General features: G+C 45.0%; 1 protein-coding gene across 1 annotated transcript in view; it reads left to right on the top strand.

The window, feature by feature from the left end:
- The window catches only part of GABRG1 (gamma-aminobutyric acid type A receptor subunit gamma1), a 106550-nt gene extending 89084 nt beyond the window's left edge, over positions 1 to 17466 (top strand). Inside the window, exon 9 of the mRNA XM_090035873.1 lies at positions 13615 to 17466. Within this exon, the coding sequence (XP_089891999.1) occupies positions 13615 to 13893 (279 nt within the window). The 3' untranslated portion in view covers positions 13894 to 17466. The remainder of the gene's footprint in view (positions 1 to 13614) is intronic.
- Positions 17467 to 17965: the final 499 nt, after the last annotated feature.

Here is a 17965-nt window from a genome sequence, read left to right as displayed (position 1 = left end):
CCGAGCCCCCAAGGTCTGGAACAGTCTGCCATCGGAGGTGGTTCAAGCACCTACATTGAACACCTTCAAGAGTAAATTGGATGCTTATCTTGCTGGGATCCTATGACCCCAGCTGACTTCCTGCCCTTTGGGCAGGGGGCTGGACTCGATGATCTCCCGAGGTCCCTTCCAGCCCTAATGTCTATGAAATCTATGAAAGACACAGAATACCTTGTGCACTGAAACAGAAACTGAAATAGTCGTATTTTATTTGATACTCATCAGATTCCGGTGAAAGATTGTATATGCAGGAAAATGCTGCATAGCTCACTCTGAAATAATGTAATTAAAAGAAAATGTTGTAGTATGGCATGGCCTAACCACCAGCTACCCCAGTGATGATTAACATTCTCCTGCCACCTCCTCTTTTTTAAATGAAAAGCTTAATAGCAAAAGGCCCTCTTCATGGACAAGTCAAAAAGAAATGATTGAGATCTCATATTAAGTGTAAGTGTATAGGTAGCAGCAGTGGATTTTACTATTGGGAGTCCAGATCTTTGACTCAGCTGAACTGTGTTTGTATGGGGCAGGGTTGGAAATGGGGTAGAACTGAAATAGCCTTAAGTCATATTGGGAGACCAGTGCTTCTTAACTTATTCCAGACTCAGCAAGTAAAGTGGTAGCTATAGGGGAAACAGTCTTGGAGCCTCTTCTCTCCAAATGCCTTGAACACAAATAGTCCCAGGTGGATGGGGAATATTAATAATGCCTGTGCTTCAGAGAGACCACAGCTGTATTTTCCCCTCTAATAACTGCCCAGTGGTCAAACTGAAAGAGATTTCTGGGGGTGGGGAAGAAGGGTTTAGCACACTAGATAAGGATGGTGAGTTGTGAAGGAATATTACTCATCTAAGATGGGGACAGTTTAAAGTAAGGGTGAATGTTCCCCCCTCTTCATCTAATCCAGGGACAATTATTTCAGGTGGAGAGCTGCTTACAGAGTTTTGGCAAGCTGTTGAGGGCTGCATGGGTAACCCCACCCCTTGACATGTGCCCTGCCCCCTGGTTGACATCGTGGGACCAGAAGTCCTGACCCTAACCTCTGACCTTTGCCACCAGAAGTCCCTCCCCTTGCTCCTAGAACTATTCCTTTGGGGAAGCGGGTCTGCCATCTTAGAACTAAAAAATCCCCAAATTATGTACTAAAAATTAAACACCCATAATAATATATTTTAATTTAATTAAAAATATATTTTTTTATTCCAATGTATGTATGTGTGTGTGTGTGTGTGTGCTGTATATGTAGATTGCACAATGGTTCAAAATGTAGTCTTACTCTTGTAAAGCATGTGGGGTATGCAGGAGTGTCGGGGGTATGGGTGGGTGTAGGGTTTGTGGAAAGTTGTGGGTGGGTGGGTATGAAGGTTTGTGGGGATGTGTCTGTATAGTATTTGTGGGGTGTGTGATTACATGTGGAGGGGTGTGTGATTGTGGGACTTGTGGGAAGGGTTTGAGGGTATATGGGATGTGCATGGGAGCCCCCTGCACACACCCCCCTAAGCTGGTCAGCACCTGCCCCCACCCTGCAACAGCCCAGAGCCTGAGTACCCTGCGGAGCCTCCCCACCACTGCCAACAGCATGTAGCCCCAGCGTGCCCCACATCCACTCTGCACCACCCTGCCATGGCATGTCCTGCCACCCCTGGGTATGCAGTGGTAGAGGTGGGGACCAGCATGTGCAGCCATAAGCCTGCGCACCCCATGCACACTCTAGGCTCATTCATTGGGGCTGAGTAGTAGCAGCAACAGCCAGGCAGAAACTGCTGTTCAGTGCAGTGGAAGTGGCCCCTCCCCCTTGTCACTGCTGGGCAGATTTTTCTGAAGCTGCCTGGAGCCCACGCTGCACTAGTCTGCAGAGCAGCTCCTTCACTGATGCCTGTAAGCTGCCCAGTGGCTGCTCCATACTGTCGCTGCTCACAGGTGACGGTGAAGGAGCCTCACTGTAGACTGGCAGAGCACGGGCATAGCATGGGGCACATTGGGTCAGGGCTGCATGCTCTGGTCCCTGTCTATACCGTGGGCCTGGAGTGGGGGGGACTGGGAGTGAGTGGGTGCATGGAAGGCAGCGACAGCCAGACAGGAGCTCAGGGCCCATGCCAGCAGGGCCCAGAGCCAGGCAGCAGAAGCCTGGGGTCCTGGCTGGCAGTGGCTCTGTGGAGCTGGGCCAGCTCTCCTCTCTCCCTGCTGCTGCAGCCCAGCCCAGCTCTGTAGATGCCTGCCAGCCCACACTCCTGCCACCCCACTCTTGGCCCTGTTGGTGCTGGCCCAAGGACACCGGTGTGGGACCCACACTCCATCATGCCCATTTGTATCCACTCCCCCCACTGCTGCTTTCCCCACTTCCCTGCCCTTCTACTGCCTACTCCAGTACCATGTGGCTCCTGGCTGCATGGCCAGACCATGGGACTCAGCAGGAGTCAATTAGCCCCAAAGACTAGCACAATTGCCCACGGTCCTCCCCTGCCTTTCTCCACTCTTACCTGAATTTCCTGGCACAGGGAGGCACAAAGCCTCGCAGTCCCAGGCCAGAAGCCAGCGCTAGGCAGGGGCTTCCGGCTAGGGTGTGGGAGGGCAGGGCCAGGTGGGCCTTGCTGTTGCAGGCTCCTGCTGTGGCTTTCCCTGGGTCTTACTACCTCTGGCTCCTGTCATCTTTGACAGGCAACTAGGGGCAGATAAATATTAATTTTCTAAAGGGGCCCCACAAGTTGAATAGAATAGCCTGCAGACCCATGGACCATATTTTGTCCACCTGTCATCTAATTTATTGCCAGCAGCTTAGATCTCAGCACATTCCACATTTGAAATAATTCGATGCCTCTCTTCCTTCATATGCTGTATGAAAAAGATCATGATTAGTTTATACTTGTTAGTATAATAGCTTTTTGTTAGTAGTAAATATCTTCTGAGATGAGTCAAAATCAAAATAGTTATTTAAATATCTCTTTTGAAGTAACACTAAATCAGTTAGTAGCCAACCAGCAAATATTAAAGTAATATTAGAGGTATACTGGAGATTCCAGACTTGAATAAATTTGTTTTTGTGAACTCACCATTTGTACAATGTTGTGCCAAATGGTTCAATAGTTGTAATATATAAAACAGTATAAAATATACAGTACTGGTGAGATGCAAGTTTTCCCATTTATTGAATGTGTATCTGGAGACTTAAAAAAGACTAGAACTCATGATGATAATACTGAAAACGCTATTTAATTACATGTTTTCATTAGGCATGTGCTTTGTTTCTTAAGGTATGAAATATACAACTATCTGTTTATCCAAAGTTCTCTAAAACATGGTAATAGCAAAGCAAAAATGTCCTGGAGAATATTTTAGCTAAGGGACTAATATGAAAATCTGAAAATATTTATTTCTTTTTTTGTGTGTTTAATATATTTAGCTGTAGAAGATGCACCCTTTAATGAAAAATAGCTTTTGCTCATTTTCTTCATTGTTTAAATGAGGCAGTTAGATTTTTTGTTCCGAAAGGAACAATTAAATTGGCAGTCTAATTAAGTAAAGACATATAGATACAAATCCAGCTTTTTAAAACTGACTTTTGTGCAAGTCCTCTATTCATTTTTTCCCTGCCGGCTAAGGATGTGCATCTTTAAAATCAACTTCATTTTTTTTAAATCAGTTTAATTCTTTCTGAGAAGGCTTATTCACAGGTGTTTTGGAAAGATGGCTTACAGTAGTCTTCTTTCCAAATGAGCATAAAATAAAAGCTTATTACTCCTGTAGGTTACTCCAAAAAGGTTCAGGTCGCTTAGATTTTGAGAAAATGGCAAAAATTGCAGTTGTTAGAATTGTGTTTATTTTATTTTACAAAAATTTTTCATGAGCCAGTTAGGTAGGTTCAGGGGTTACATTCATCAAGAGCACTTTACTTCACTTATCATATTCCCCTAGTACTTTCAGGGATGGCTGTAGGGCCACATTAGTTTTCATGACCAGAGAAAAGTTATCTGAGCTCTTATACATAGGGCTTACTGTTTCCCTTCAGTGATTTTTTGGACTACAAAGAGAGAATAGTATACCTCAATGTAACAAATATTTTATAATACTCAAAGTGTAAACAGCATGAATATTCATATAGAACATATCCGTACCCATTATTTGAATATATAGACAAATGCCATAAATAATCAAAAGGGTAAATCTTTTCTGCTTAATTTCAGACCTGTGCAATTGCAAAAATATATGGAAATTATATTTTAAAAAGCCATTTTAAGGGGACTTTTGAACAAAGTAGTATTTTTTCAAAAGTATTGGATGTTATAAAAGCTTTTTGAAGTGGAATAATCACTAAATTACATATTTCTTATGATGTTGGAAACATAATAAGGTTCCATGTATTCAAACCCTTGTTGTATATCTGCTGGAGTGCAGTACTGAAAAGACACAGTTAGCAGTAGGATACCTATATATTGCCTCTAGTTATCAGATGCATTTTTTAAAGTTGCATCTTTGGTCACATTGACAGATTTGTTTTCATATAGTTGTGGGTGTGTGAAAATGGGTTCAAAATGTTTTATTCCTTTTAAAGAACAGAACCATGCATCTATCCATAATGATCCACTTTTATCAGCTGAAAAATACAGTCACTTTCCTATTTGTTAATGAGCAGTAACCTTCTTGTATGTGAGCCTTGCAACTTGGTAGTTGCATCTGAGGGATTCAGATGTTTGGAAAAAGATCTTTTTTCTTTATCAGAGAACTAAGGAAAAAACCTGTGTATTTCACTTTCCTATGTGTGATGGTGCAAGTATGGCCTTTCAGTCATTCTGTGGTTAAAAACCATAATCATGACTTTGAGATGTGTTATCTTTTTTCACAATGGGAGGTGACAGGGAAATGTAGTCAGCAGCACCTATATCGCCCAAATTAACAGCCAAATCCATACCATAATTGACATTAAACAAAGGAACGGTTTGTGAAAGTCAAATGCTTTTGTGACAGTCAACATCAGCAAAAGGTCACTGTCATATAGAAGAATAAAGACTTAACTAATCTAAATACTGGATGCAAAAATGTACACTACTATAGTTTGGACTTGGTTGAAATAGTTAAAAGTAATTAGCTTGGTTGAAATAGTTAAAGGTAATTAGCTGTGGATCTTCTGCTGACTGACACTTATGTTTTACCTATACATATATCAGAACACTTATGCTTTGCCTATGTATGTAAGTGTTCTGATATATTTGTGCTCCCTGTGATTGATAAAGACCTTTACTTGAACCAGGTTCCATAGTCATTTGTTTTCATCTTCATACTGTTGGCATTATTTGAACTGAAGATCTCAGTTCTTGTTATAACTGGCAAATCACCATTTTTGAGATTTTTTTTCTTTGAGCCAGATCCACGTTGGTACCAATGGGTGCATCCAGATGAGCGCACACATGCCTCTTGCCCCGTCTCAAACCCCTTTGAGGTGGGGCAACAGGCACGTGTGGGAACAAAAACTTGCAGCGCTGGGAGAAAATTAGATCCATGGATATCCAGGGGTCTAAAAAAATCCAAGTTTAAAAGAGCGGAGCAGGGCATGGTCCGAGACTGTGCCCTAAGGCAACTGGAGGCTGGGTCCTCCACTGAGACATTCTGGCTGCCAGAGCATCTCTGTGGTTGGCCCCTCCCCCTAGTGCTGAAATACACAGCCTGCCAGGCCGTGTTCAGCACCAGGGCTCCAGTGCCAGTGAGTAAGGGGTCAGGGGGGCTGGAGGAGGGGAGAAGGGACCATGGTGAGGACCCCCCCCACTAGCCCGACCCACTCCCCTAGCCCTCCCAACCTCTGCAGTGCCTGACCCCACCCTCCACCAGCCCTCCTGAGGCCCCCAACCCCTGCCCTGCCTGACCCTTCTCCCCACCAGCATGCCCAAGGCTTTTGATCACTTTTCTGCCCTGACCCAAACCCTGCCCTGCCCGACCCCACCCCCCAATCCCTGCACCCCCAGCCCCATAGTTAAAAAAAGAAAAAAAAGAAAAAAACCTGGCACTTGCCGGCAGTTGGAGCTACCGTCTCGCTGACTGGGGCCCAGCTACACACTTCTGGGAAAAGGGACAGCCCCAGTGGCCCCAGCCCAGTCCTCCTGCCCCACCACTGTTCTGCCAGGAGGCCCTGGAGCCCCCCCCCCCCCCCCCACACCTGCTTCTAAGGGAAGCAGAGGCTTTTTTTCCGGGTTTTTCTGGGGGGCTTTCTGTGTGTGTGTGTTTTTTTTTTTGTTTTGTTTTGTTTTTTTAAGTGGCAGTGCCTGGGGTTGGGGGGGCAACCATGGGGACCTGGGGGTGCAAGTTGGGGGGTGAGGCTGGGTGGGCCAGCCATTTGGGGGTTGTGGGGGGTGGGGCTAGGGGAGCAGCCATCAGGGGGACTTCAGCAGCTGGCAGGGGATGCGGCCAGGTGGGGCAGCAGTTGGGGGCCTTGAGTGGGGCATGTGGGCCCTGTGGGGGCCATTTGGCCCCTTTTGGGGGGCCATAGCTCTTGTGTGGGAGCCAAATCCCCTGTTCGGGTGGACCAAACCCCTTGTGTGGGGGCTGAACCCCCTGTTAGGGGGCCATAACCCCTGTGTGGGGCCATTATCCCTGTGGGAGGGCAGCAAAATATATATTCATGAATTCACAAAACCTGTATTTAGAGTTCACTTTATTATTATCATAAGAGACCTGCTTTAACACTGTAGATATATTAATAAAACATAATCCAACTGATCGCTGTCTCTGTCTGTCTCTCTTTATAGTGGTCTTTTGTTTTACTTGTGGAGGAACATGGATTTGGGGGTATTTTACAGAGTGACTTTGGGATTTTTTTATCAGGGGTTTTTCAGTTTTCCAATAGGGAACACCAGAATTCCTGCTAGGGAGGCCAGTGGCAGGACCCTGCCTGCTCAGAGCTGGCACCTTGGGCCCAGCTGGCTGTGGCTGACCTCCTGGCCAAGTGGGGCCAGGAGGACATGCTTTGACAGTTCAAAGCAGGCCACCACACCCAGAACATCTTCCAGGTGATAGCTGCCCAGATGGCTGGGGAGGAGGCACAAGTGGCAGTAGTGCCACACAGAGACCAACCCTGCAACCACAGTCCACTGGCAGCTGGCCCAGAGGGGAAGATGCCTCTACTGGCTGTGCAGTCCCCATCTGGGTCTGGTAGGTGTACAGCAGGTCACAGCCAGGCAGCAGCCCTTACTGCCAGACTGCTGCAGTGGGTAGAGGGTGCAGGGAACTCTCAGGGCTGCTTCAGCAGTCCAGCTGGCACAAGGGGTATGTCACAGGCCAGCTTGGCACTGTGAGTATATCAATTTAGCCACTCAGCTGTTTGGTTCAGGACCGAGGAGGCAGAGTTTGGAGTAAAACAATGGCAAATTTATTATAGCTTACACACACACCACAGTTAACAGAAAGATAAATGCAATAAGCCGATAATGCAATATTAAAGAGCTAATAGTAAATAATAACAGATAATAACAACAGATAAATAGATCAATCTGTTGCAGGCCAGCTAGGCACTGCGAGAGTATCAGCCCCTGGGCTGTTTAAAACAACAAATAGACAGACATGGGTTGGCAACTTATCGGCAGTCCCTCAATGCCAGGTGCATGCCAGGTGATTCCAGTGAAGCCAGGCATCCCTGATCAATGCTGTCCAAAGGATTACCAAGGGAGGTCCCTTGATCAGGATCCGATCCTCACTCACACCAGGAGTCTGGGCTTGGAACAGCAATTTCCATCCTGTTCCCTCTTTTTTTTCCCCCCCGTTGGTCACCTGATGCACGTGCTTTTTATATCTAGTCTTATGCTAATTGTGAATGGCCCTAAAGCCAGCAAATCTTGTTTTATAGCTATTACCCTATGGGATTAAAAGGTGTTAAAATTATTATAAAAGGTTACTACCCAGACTTCGGTTTATCCAATAAGCAAATTGCAACACAGCATCTTCAGGTTTGAAATTAACATTACCCCGCCTAAATCCAGCCCCTTTAGAACTCTCTGACTATGTTTTTTTGACATGTCCTTTCTTGAAATGTGCTAGATAAGCTAGGAAGTTGAATCCAGTTTTTATCATCATCAAGGCTTGGGTTAAGATTCAAGGGGACGGTGGGGAGAGTGATTTGATGGTGGGGGTCTACTACAGACCCCCCAACCAAGGGGAGGAGCTGGACTGGGAATTTTTGGGCCAACTTGCAGAGGCACTTAGGGCAAGGGATGTAGTTGTCATGGGTGATTTTAATTACCCAGACATCTGCTGGGAGGAACAGTCAGCCAGGATGGACCATTCCAGGAGGTTGCTAGCTGAGATACAGGACCTCCACTTAATCCAGGAGGAGCACGGTCCCACCAGAGGAAACGCTCTGTTGGACCTGATCCTGGCTACAGGCAATGACCTGGTAAGGGGCCGCCAGGTTCTTGACCACCTGGGCGATAGCGATCATCGCTTGCTGGATTTCACCATCCAGTGCAGGGTGTCAAGGGCCTGCAGCAAGACAGTAGCCCTAGACTTTAGGAGGGACAACTTCAACAAGTTGAGACTAGTGGGTGACGCACTGGGGTCCATGGGGGCAGGGGAACTCGGTGTCCAGGACGAGTGTTCGTTCCTTAAGGAAATGATACTCAGGGCCCAGGGGGAGTCCATCCCAACAAGAAGCAAGGGAGGCAAGAGTGCCCGGAAGCCCCCCTGGCTCACCAAGGACGTCCAGGAATGCCTGCTTGCCAAAAAGACGGTGTACACCCAGTGAAAGGGGGGTGCTACCTCCAAAGAGGAGTATACCTCCTCTACTCGGGCCTGTAGGGCAGCTGTCAGGAAAGCTAAGGTGGACATAGAGCTAGGACTAGTGTCCAAGATCAAGGATAATAAAAAGTCCTTTTTCAAATACATAGGGAGGATGAAGAAGGCACCAGGTAACGTGGGGCCCCTGCAAGGTACACTGGACAATCTGGTGGTTGCACCAGAGGAGAAAGCAGAACTCTTTAACCAATTCTTCATGTCCATTTTCTTGTGCAGGGACCGGGACTTCCCCGCTGGGATGCCAGATGGACTCGAGGGGAATGCCTCCAGACCTCAGGTTGGGGAGGACTGGGTTAGAGAGCTTCTGGAGGGGCTGGAAGTGTTCAAGTCAGCGGGTCCAGATGCTCCCCACCCCAGAGTGTTGAGGGAGCTAGCAGGGGTTATTGCAGGGTCCTTGGCACGGCTCTACGAGCACTGGTGATGCTCGGGCCAGGTGCCAGATGACTGGAAGATAACTAACGTGGTCCCCATCTTCAAAAAAGGGAAGAGGGAGGACCTGGGCAACTATAGGCCCGTCAGTCTTACCTCTATCCTTGGGAAACTCTTTGAGAAGTTTCTCAAGAAGCACATCTGTAATGGGCTGGCTTCAGGGATGATGCTCAAGGGCAACCAGCACAGTTTCATTAGGGGCAGGTCATGTCAGACCAACCTGATTGCCTTTTATGATCAGGTCACAAAGGTAATGGATGCAGGTGTCGCCGTGGTCGTAGTCTTTCTAGACTTCAGCAAGGCCTTTGACACCGTCTCCCACCCCATCCTCATTAAAAACCTAGGCGACTGTGGCATTGATGCCTACACAGTCAGATGGATTGCAGATTGGCTCAAGGGTCGTACTCAGAGGGTGGTGGTGGATGGGTGATATTCGACCTGGGGGGAAGTGGGCAGCAGAGTCCCCCAGGGCTCGGTCCTGGGGCCTGCACTGTTCAATTTCTTCATCAGTGATTTGGACGACGGGGTGAAATGCAACCGGTTTAAATTCACTGATGATACCAAAATTTGGGGTGAGGTGAGCACGCTGGTAGGGAGGGAAAGACTGCAATAAGACCTGGATAGGTTACAGGAGTGGGCTGACAGAAACAAGACGCGTTTCAATACTGACAAGTGCAGGGTGCTGCACTTAGGCAGTAGAAACCAGCAGCATATTTATAGAATGGGAAACTCCCTTCTTGAGAGCACGGAGGCAGAAAGGGATCTTGGAGTCATTATTGACTCCAAGATGAACATGGGCTGACAATGCGAGGTCACAGTTGGCAGGGCTAACCGCACCTTGTCGTGCATCCACAGGTGCATCTCAAGTAGAGCCAGGGAGGTGATCCTCCCCCTCTATGCGACGCTGGTCAGGCCACAGCTAGAGTATTGTGTCCAGTTCTGTCCGCCCCATTTCAGGAGGGATGTGGACAACATTGAAAGGGTCCAGAGGAGGGCCACCCGCATGATCCGGGGACTACAGGGCAGACCCTACATTGAAAGACTGCGGGACCTAAACCTGTTCAGCCTTCACAAAAGAAGGCTATGGGGGGGCCTGGTGACTGTCTATAAACTCACTAGGGGGGACCAGAAGGGTTTAGGGGAGACGCTGTTTCCCCTAGCGACCCCTGGCATGACAAGGAACAATGGACACAAATTATTAGAGAGTAGATTTAGATTAGATGTCCGCAAGAACTACTTCACAGTTTGGGCGGCTAGGAGCTGGAACCAACTTCCTAGGGAAGTGGTGCTAGCTCCTACCCTGGGGATCTTTAAGAAGAGGCTTGATGACTACCTGGCTGGACTCATTTGAGTCCAGTCTTTTTCTTTTTCTCCCGCCCAGGCAGGGGGTCGGGCTTGAAGATCTACAAGGTCCCTTCCAACCCTACTTCTGTGATTCTATGAAGGCTAAATTCTAAGCAAGAAAGAACTATTAAGTCAGCTAATTTTACACCTATAACTATGTCTTTGAGGCCTAGTCAGTTTCACAAACAGTTACAAGTTACATTTGCAGGTTACAAAAATACAAGCTTTATATTAGACAGAAGTTCCAAATGCCTCTAAGAAGCACATATTTATTGCTTATTAATTTTTTTGGTTTTGGCCATCACAGGGGTAGTGTCCCCAGGTACCAAGTAGCCGGCTCCAGAAGCTCCTTAAGCCCTGAGCTACTTTCCTGGGTGGCTTTTTATACTGCTGGGGACAGCACAGGTGCTGTCCCCAGGCTCTAACTCCCCCTGGCTGCAGATGCTGGAGGAGCCAGGTTAGGGGTTTTTTGCCCCAAGTGTCAGAATTTGCTCCACAGCAAAGTACATGTCTGAGCACGTGCACTGAGGCAAAAAGCTCCAGCTCAAATTTGTATTGTTTCTATTTGAGCTGCTGCAAGTGCAGGTGCTTGCATTTATGGACACGCCTAATGAGGCTTTTCTGATTTACATCAACTGGTGGTCTGCCCCTGTGTGTGTGTGTATACTCTTTCCTGACACAGGTTGTCTTTAAAGTTTTCTGTTCTCATTTTTGTTGTTGTTGTTTGTCTCTCTTCTCTGCTTTTCTCTTCTCTTTCCTCAAACTCCCTCTTGTCTTCTTTTTTGTCATTATATCTTACTCTTTATGACTATAGGGTCATAAAAAAATAGGGCTAAAATGGACTTCCCTTGTTATAATGTAAGCTTATTTCTTCTTGTCCCATCCTATGGGGACACAGAAAACAATTAGTCAGCATTGTTTTTATAATAATGCTTTCCATATTTGAACATTTACCTTCTGTGGCAGCTCTGGCTTTTGCTTTGGGGCAGTCAGTGACACTGGCCCTAGTCCTAGCTTCTAGGGCTGGCACTGACCCCATGCCTGAGTTGAAGCTGAAGGTAAGTGGCAGAGGAAGGGGGGGCAAGTGGCCAGGGGAGCTGGTGTTGGGGGGTGTGCTCACATATCCCTCTCTATTGCACAGTTTCCTGCTGTCTCCCATGGGATGCAGGTGGCAGGGGAGCCAGAGGGTGGGAAGAGAATGTGGCAGGGGGGAAGGCACAGGAATGAGGGGCAAGGGTGGAGGAAGACACATGGCAGGGGGACCGATGACAGGGGTTCAGGCATAGGCATGCGGGGCAAAAGGTAGGGGGAGCTGGGATCAAGGACAGGCAACAGGGGGGTAGGCATAGTCATTTGCAGGGGCAAAGGGTGTCCGGGCAGGGAGAATATTCAGGATAGTGGAGAAAATTGGCCGGGAGACAGACAGCAGGGCAACAAGTACGGGAGGGGGAGGAGGCTAACTGGCAGGGGAACAGATAGCTGGATGGCAGGGACAAGCATGGAGGGGAAAAAGGGAGGAGGTCTGGCCCCTCACCATCTGCCACTGCTTTCCCTGCTATAGTGGTTAGGGTGGGTTGTTTTAAGACAACCTTCTAATAATTATGTTCTATATATGTAAAATTATAAAAAATGTACACTTTTCCTTGTATAGACTCTATTGGGGGAGGGGGTCATCTTAAATTCAAAGTCATCTTGTATCTACAAAGTCATTGTGCATCTACAGATGCATCGCAAGCAGGTCCAGGGAGGTGATCTTTCCCCTCTATGTGGCATTGGTCAGGCCGCAGTTGGAGTACTGCATCCAGTTCTGGGCACTGCCCTTCAAGAGTGAGGTGGCTAGCATTATGAGGATCCAGAGGAGGGCCACTTGCATGGTCCAGGGATGGCAGGGCAAGACCTGTGAGGCAAGGCTAAAGGCCCTGAACATATTCAGCCTCCACAAGTGAAGGCTGAGAAGAGATCTGGTGGCCATTTACAAACTCACCAAGGGGGACCATCGAGAATTGGGGGAGGCTCTATTCCCGCAAACACCACTTGGGGTTACTAGGAATAATGGCCACAAATTGTTAGAGAGAAGGTTCAGGCTGGACATCAGAAGACATTACTTTACAGGTAGGGTTGCCAGGCTCTGGAATGGGCTCCCAAGTGAGGTGGTGCTCTTTCTTATCTCTTCAAGAGGAGTCTGGACAGATATTTGGCTGGGGTGATATGACCCCATCACCTGTTCCTGCCTGGGGCGGGGGGTTGGACCTGATAATCTATTTAGGTCCCTTCTGACCCTAAGCACTATGATACTATGATTGTATTTGGGTAAATAAGATAAGTTTCCTGGTCTTAGTAAACAGGTGACATCTGCCACAAATTCCCTGCCCTACTTCTGGTAAGTAACTTAAACTGCTGTGTCAAGTTTTCATTTCTCTTTTCTTTTTTTGTATGAGAGTATAATAATTAGTTGTTCTAACAAGATCCTTGGATAAAGTTAGTTAAGGTATAATGTTTTCTTTATAAAATCCACTGAACAATTGAACTTCTGTTCCTAAACATTTAATACATTTTCAATTTTTTTTTCTGAGCAGGTGGTTGGTTAAAAAAATGTTACTAGAAAAGGACCTAGGCATTTTTACACCATGTGTAAGTTTATATTGGTATAAATGTGAAGTAAAATGAAGTGAATGCACAATATCCACCCTATACTAGCATAAGCCACATCACTATGGGGCTAAAGTTACACCTTGGAAAATCAGAGGTTATCTGTATACCTGTATAAATTACATCAGTACATGTTATGTTTCCACAGTTACAGTGAATTGCATCCTGTGATAATCATTTGCTATTACTGGCTCCTTCTCATAGTAGATGCTGTAATTAATGACACAAAATGTTTCATAGTTAGGGAAATTTCCCAAATATCTTTAAAATGTCAAATTCTGCATACTGTATTGTAAATATATATACAAGTGGAATTTTTCCTGGGGAAATATATGAATTGATTATAGTTAATGAGAAAATCTAATCTATAATTTTCTTTAGAAATCACCCTCAATTGCTGTCCGTCCTGGGTCAACGTTAATTCCAATTAACAACCTCAGTCATCTCCCAGAACGTGATGATGATTATGGATATGAGTGTCTGGAGGGGAAAGATTGCACCAGCTTCTTTTGCTGTTTTGAAGACTGCCGCACGGGATCTTGGAGAGAAGGAAGAATACACATCCGTGTTGCCAAAATTGACTCCTATTCTCGAATCTTCTTTCCAACCGCCTTTGCCTTGTTCAACCTTGTTTATTGGATTAGCTACCTTTATCTATGAATTGGAACATTTGACAAACTCAGAAAGCGATAATTTAATGCATCTTAAAGAAAGCTTAAAAAATTAGAGCTGGTGAAAAAAATCTCTCAAATTTTGGTGAATTTTGAAAATGTTAAAACATTGGAAGGAATTTGGTGACAGTTTCATAATATTTTCCCCCTCTTTTGATCAACTCTATGGGCATTTTAAAGTTTTGAAATTAGTAGGAAACTTCCTTTTTTTGGTAAAAGTTTCCCTCACTTTTCTATTTAAAATGCAGTCAGGGATTAAATGGTTAAATTGGATGACTATAACTTCCAAATTTCTTTCTTAAATGTTATAACAGCTAAACTTTATAGCATTCTTACACCAAAGTTATCAATGATTTAATAAAATGGGAATACCATCATTGTTATATAATTCTCATGTCAACCTTTTCTATTATAGGTAACTTGAAAAATCCTGGATTTTTATAAATTCCTATTTTAAAAAGGTTGGAATAGAATGTTCCTTTAGTGATTTTAGCCATTTATCTTCTGCAATATGTTAAGTGTGTTCAAGTGTGAATGCACATAATCAGAGTGAGAAAATGGGAACAACAGATTACATATATATTATATAAAGGCAATAATAGTTCTAGGCTTGTCTGATGCTGATCATTACATAGTTTTGTGCTTTCAACCTCAGCTAAGTTTTACACTTGCACGTTATCCATATTTGCTTAGCTGTTGTGATATTCTTGGACTTCTCAAGATAGGACAAAATCCTTCCATGCCTAAGTGGTGTATGTTGCTCTATTGACTTCATCAGAACTCTGCCTATGTATAGTATCAGAAAATCTGGCCACGTAGACAAGCATGTACTCATGTCTTCTCCACTCCCCTGTCTATTTTGATTAATTTAACTGGAACTGAATGGAACCTTAACGCACATCATAGTGGGTGTATCTATGCAGCATGCTTTACTGCACAGTAGACTAATCTACTGTGCAGTAAAGTGTCACTATGTACCTGTGCAGAAGCTACTGCAAAATAAAATAAGGTAATGCACAGTTTTCTACTACCTGTAAAAACAGGTAGTAGATTTACCGTGCAATAGCTATTGCACAGTAGTGCATCTGTAGACAGCTGACCAGGAGCAAATTCTACCTGTCAGCCCAGGCAGCAGGGGGCAGGAGAACAGGTGATTGAAACTGGGGCTGGGACACCATTCCCTGCCCTAGCAGCTACCTGCTGCTGGACCCCCACTCCATTCTTGGAGCTGGGGTGATGATATTGTCCCCTATCCCAGGAGCTGCCTGCTGCCAGGCCCCTCCTCTCATCAGGGACCCTGAAGCAGGCAGATGCCAGGGGAGGGGACAATCTCTGCCTGAGCTCTGAAACTGGAGCAGGGGCTTGAGCAGGTATCTGCTCAAGGAAGGCGTGTAGGGCTTGAAGGCAGCTGCCTCAGAAGCAAGACAGCTCCCCCCACCCTCTGGAACCCAGATTTGACCCCAGTTCCCCCTGCCAGCCTAGGGCTGGCACCTGGGGGAGCCTAGAGCTCCCCCACCTGCTGTAGGGGAGCATGGTAGGGCAGGAGTAGCCCTGCATGGAACTGCTCCCATTGGGAGAACATTTGCTCCCAACAGGTGCACATGTAGATGAGCTTCCAAGGAAAGCTTACCGTGTAGTATTTTACTGCACAGTAAGCTTTCAGCACATTAATAATACCTGTAGACATGCCCAATAGGATTTGTTGCTATAAATTTGGACCCATCTGTCCTCTCACACTCTGACCCACCATTGCCACATCTTTGAAAGGCATTCTATTCAGACTTCAGTGATCAGAACAAAGTGTGTGGCTGTCTCCACTTCACTTACAGGGAAATTCAAAGTGGCATTGCTTCTGTTGATTTGGTCTGCTTCTTTGCATCTCATTTACTAAGCCAGCTCCAAACTTCATGAATACATTAAATCTGGATATGAACTTATTTTTAATAACTGCTTTAATACTTGTGTATTTTATTAGAAGTTCTTGTTGTGCAGAAAGCAGAAAGTAATGATTATTTATTTCAAACAATTCTCCATGGTGAGACACATACCTGAATGTTTCAGGACCCAGTCCCGCAACCTCTACACAGATAAAATGTCCATGAACTTTGGTAGGATTTCTCTAAGTGATCGGCTGTCCAGGTTGCTCTTTAAAAGTTAAATTGTTGGCTGGCAAAATGAAAATGAACTTTTAAATCAGGGTTCTTTACTATGAAAATATATAATCTTTTCTGTTTTCTCTCTTCTGTAGACAGTGAAACTTGCCTTAAGTGAACCCATGAAAGTCAGCTCCATAACTGAGGTATTCTTTAATTAAAAGTCAGAATTACATAGAAAGCCTCAAGGTATGTTGAAAAGGATTTGTGGGACAAGGAGATGTATGTGAGAGATGGTGCCTTGTGCAGATTTTATGGTATTAGAAGCTATCTCCAGTAGATACAAAAAAAGAAAATCATAGTGAATAATAGAGAATGATATATTATATTAAAAGGGAGCACCCTAATATCTATTGAATATCATCTCTTCTCTAGATTATCACAGAAAATGTAACCTATTTCTATGCTACCCAGTTCCAGGAGCAATTGGATTTGATATACAGAACACATTTCCCATGTGAAACATGAGAATAACATCTGACCCCAGAACTTTATAAAATATGCAAACAGAAGTTCACTGATTCTGAGAGAAAGCAAATTAATGGTGAGCATTCTTTAAAACAAACTTTATTTCAATATCATTTGACTGAATAATTGCCTCTCTTTTGAGGAGAATTCAAAAGATGCCACTGATTTTATCAGACTTCAGTTTTTGGGTGACCTTTTAGAGTTCACCCTCTATATTAGATTTAGGGTAAAAGTGAGGCAGCATTTAACATTTCCTGAGCTACTGTAATATTGTTATCGTTTAGCAGTCCAGTTTCCAGGAAACATTCAATAACATGGAAACTTGCCGTTTCACTAGAAGTGTAGTTGTGACATTTTAACTGTACTTGGCACAGCATTATTTGTCTTAGAAAAGAAGATGTGTGGATGCAGGTGAAGGTGGTTTCAGTAGCAGAAGGTCAGATGTACCCTGAAGTACAGTGCTTATTGTAAAACAAAGGCCAGATCCTTTCAGGTGCCAAGCTCCATCAATTCCCCTTTAAACAAATGGAGCTTGAAGAACTGAGCACTTCATGAGAGGGAATCAGTTCCTCACAGCCCTAATGAGGCTGCTCTCTTTTGACACATGTAGTTAGTTATTTCTATTTCATGTAGTTGTCACTTGCCAATCAGCCTTCAATGACTGAATTAGAAAATAAAAAACATCCTGAATTGGCAGGGGGTGAACAAGAAGTCTTTCATCTCTAATTTCTATGAAACAATATAATAGAGTATTAAAGCTATTGAATGTTATGGCTGTTTGGCTTATAGATACATTTGCTTCTGTCTGTTGACAAACTTTTCTGTGTATCTCATTTGTTACTGGTGAAATCATTCTAGCTTTTCATAGTTGTGTGCAAACAGAAATGGGAATGCACTGAACTGTAACTTGGCATGTAATAAATGTATTACTTTAGCCCTAAGTGTTTCCTTTCTAATCTTCACATAAACACTTTCCCATGATACCAAAATGTCTAAATGACTTTTATGGAAAAATGGCAAGAAGCAAAGATTGTTCTTACTTGAAGATAGATGTGGGGATTGGTTTTCAAAGTATAACTATAAAATGGAGAGTGGTTCATTTGCTGTGGTATGTCACTGTGGGATTTGGAGTCATAGTTTTGCACTATAGCCCTGTATTCTTTACACCATTTAAGTAAATGCCTTAATCCAAGGTAGCCAACCTGCAGCACATACAAGTAGCACAATTCCTCTTGATGTGCGGGCAGATTGGAAAGCGGGCAGGGAGCATAAAGCAGAGCAGCACATAAGGCAAGGGGAGGGGAGTGTTACTCAGGAGAATGTGGGCTTAATTTGTGGCCCACCTACCAAGAAGGTTGGCCCCACTGCCTTAATCCATCCCTTTTCAGCAATGCCCCTCCCCCCCACCCATCCCTCCCCCAGAATCCAGCCTGGATTCAG

The sequence above is a fragment of the Crocodylus siamensis genome, chromosome 2, assembly GCF_052110815.1.
Source record: "Crocodylus siamensis isolate JL-2025a chromosome 2, ASM5211081v1, whole genome shotgun sequence".
Lineage (NCBI taxonomy): Eukaryota > Metazoa > Chordata > Crocodylia > Crocodylidae > Crocodylus > Crocodylus siamensis.
Note: the sequence above shows the minus strand (reverse complement) of the source record. Positions and strands in the feature narration are given on the sequence as shown.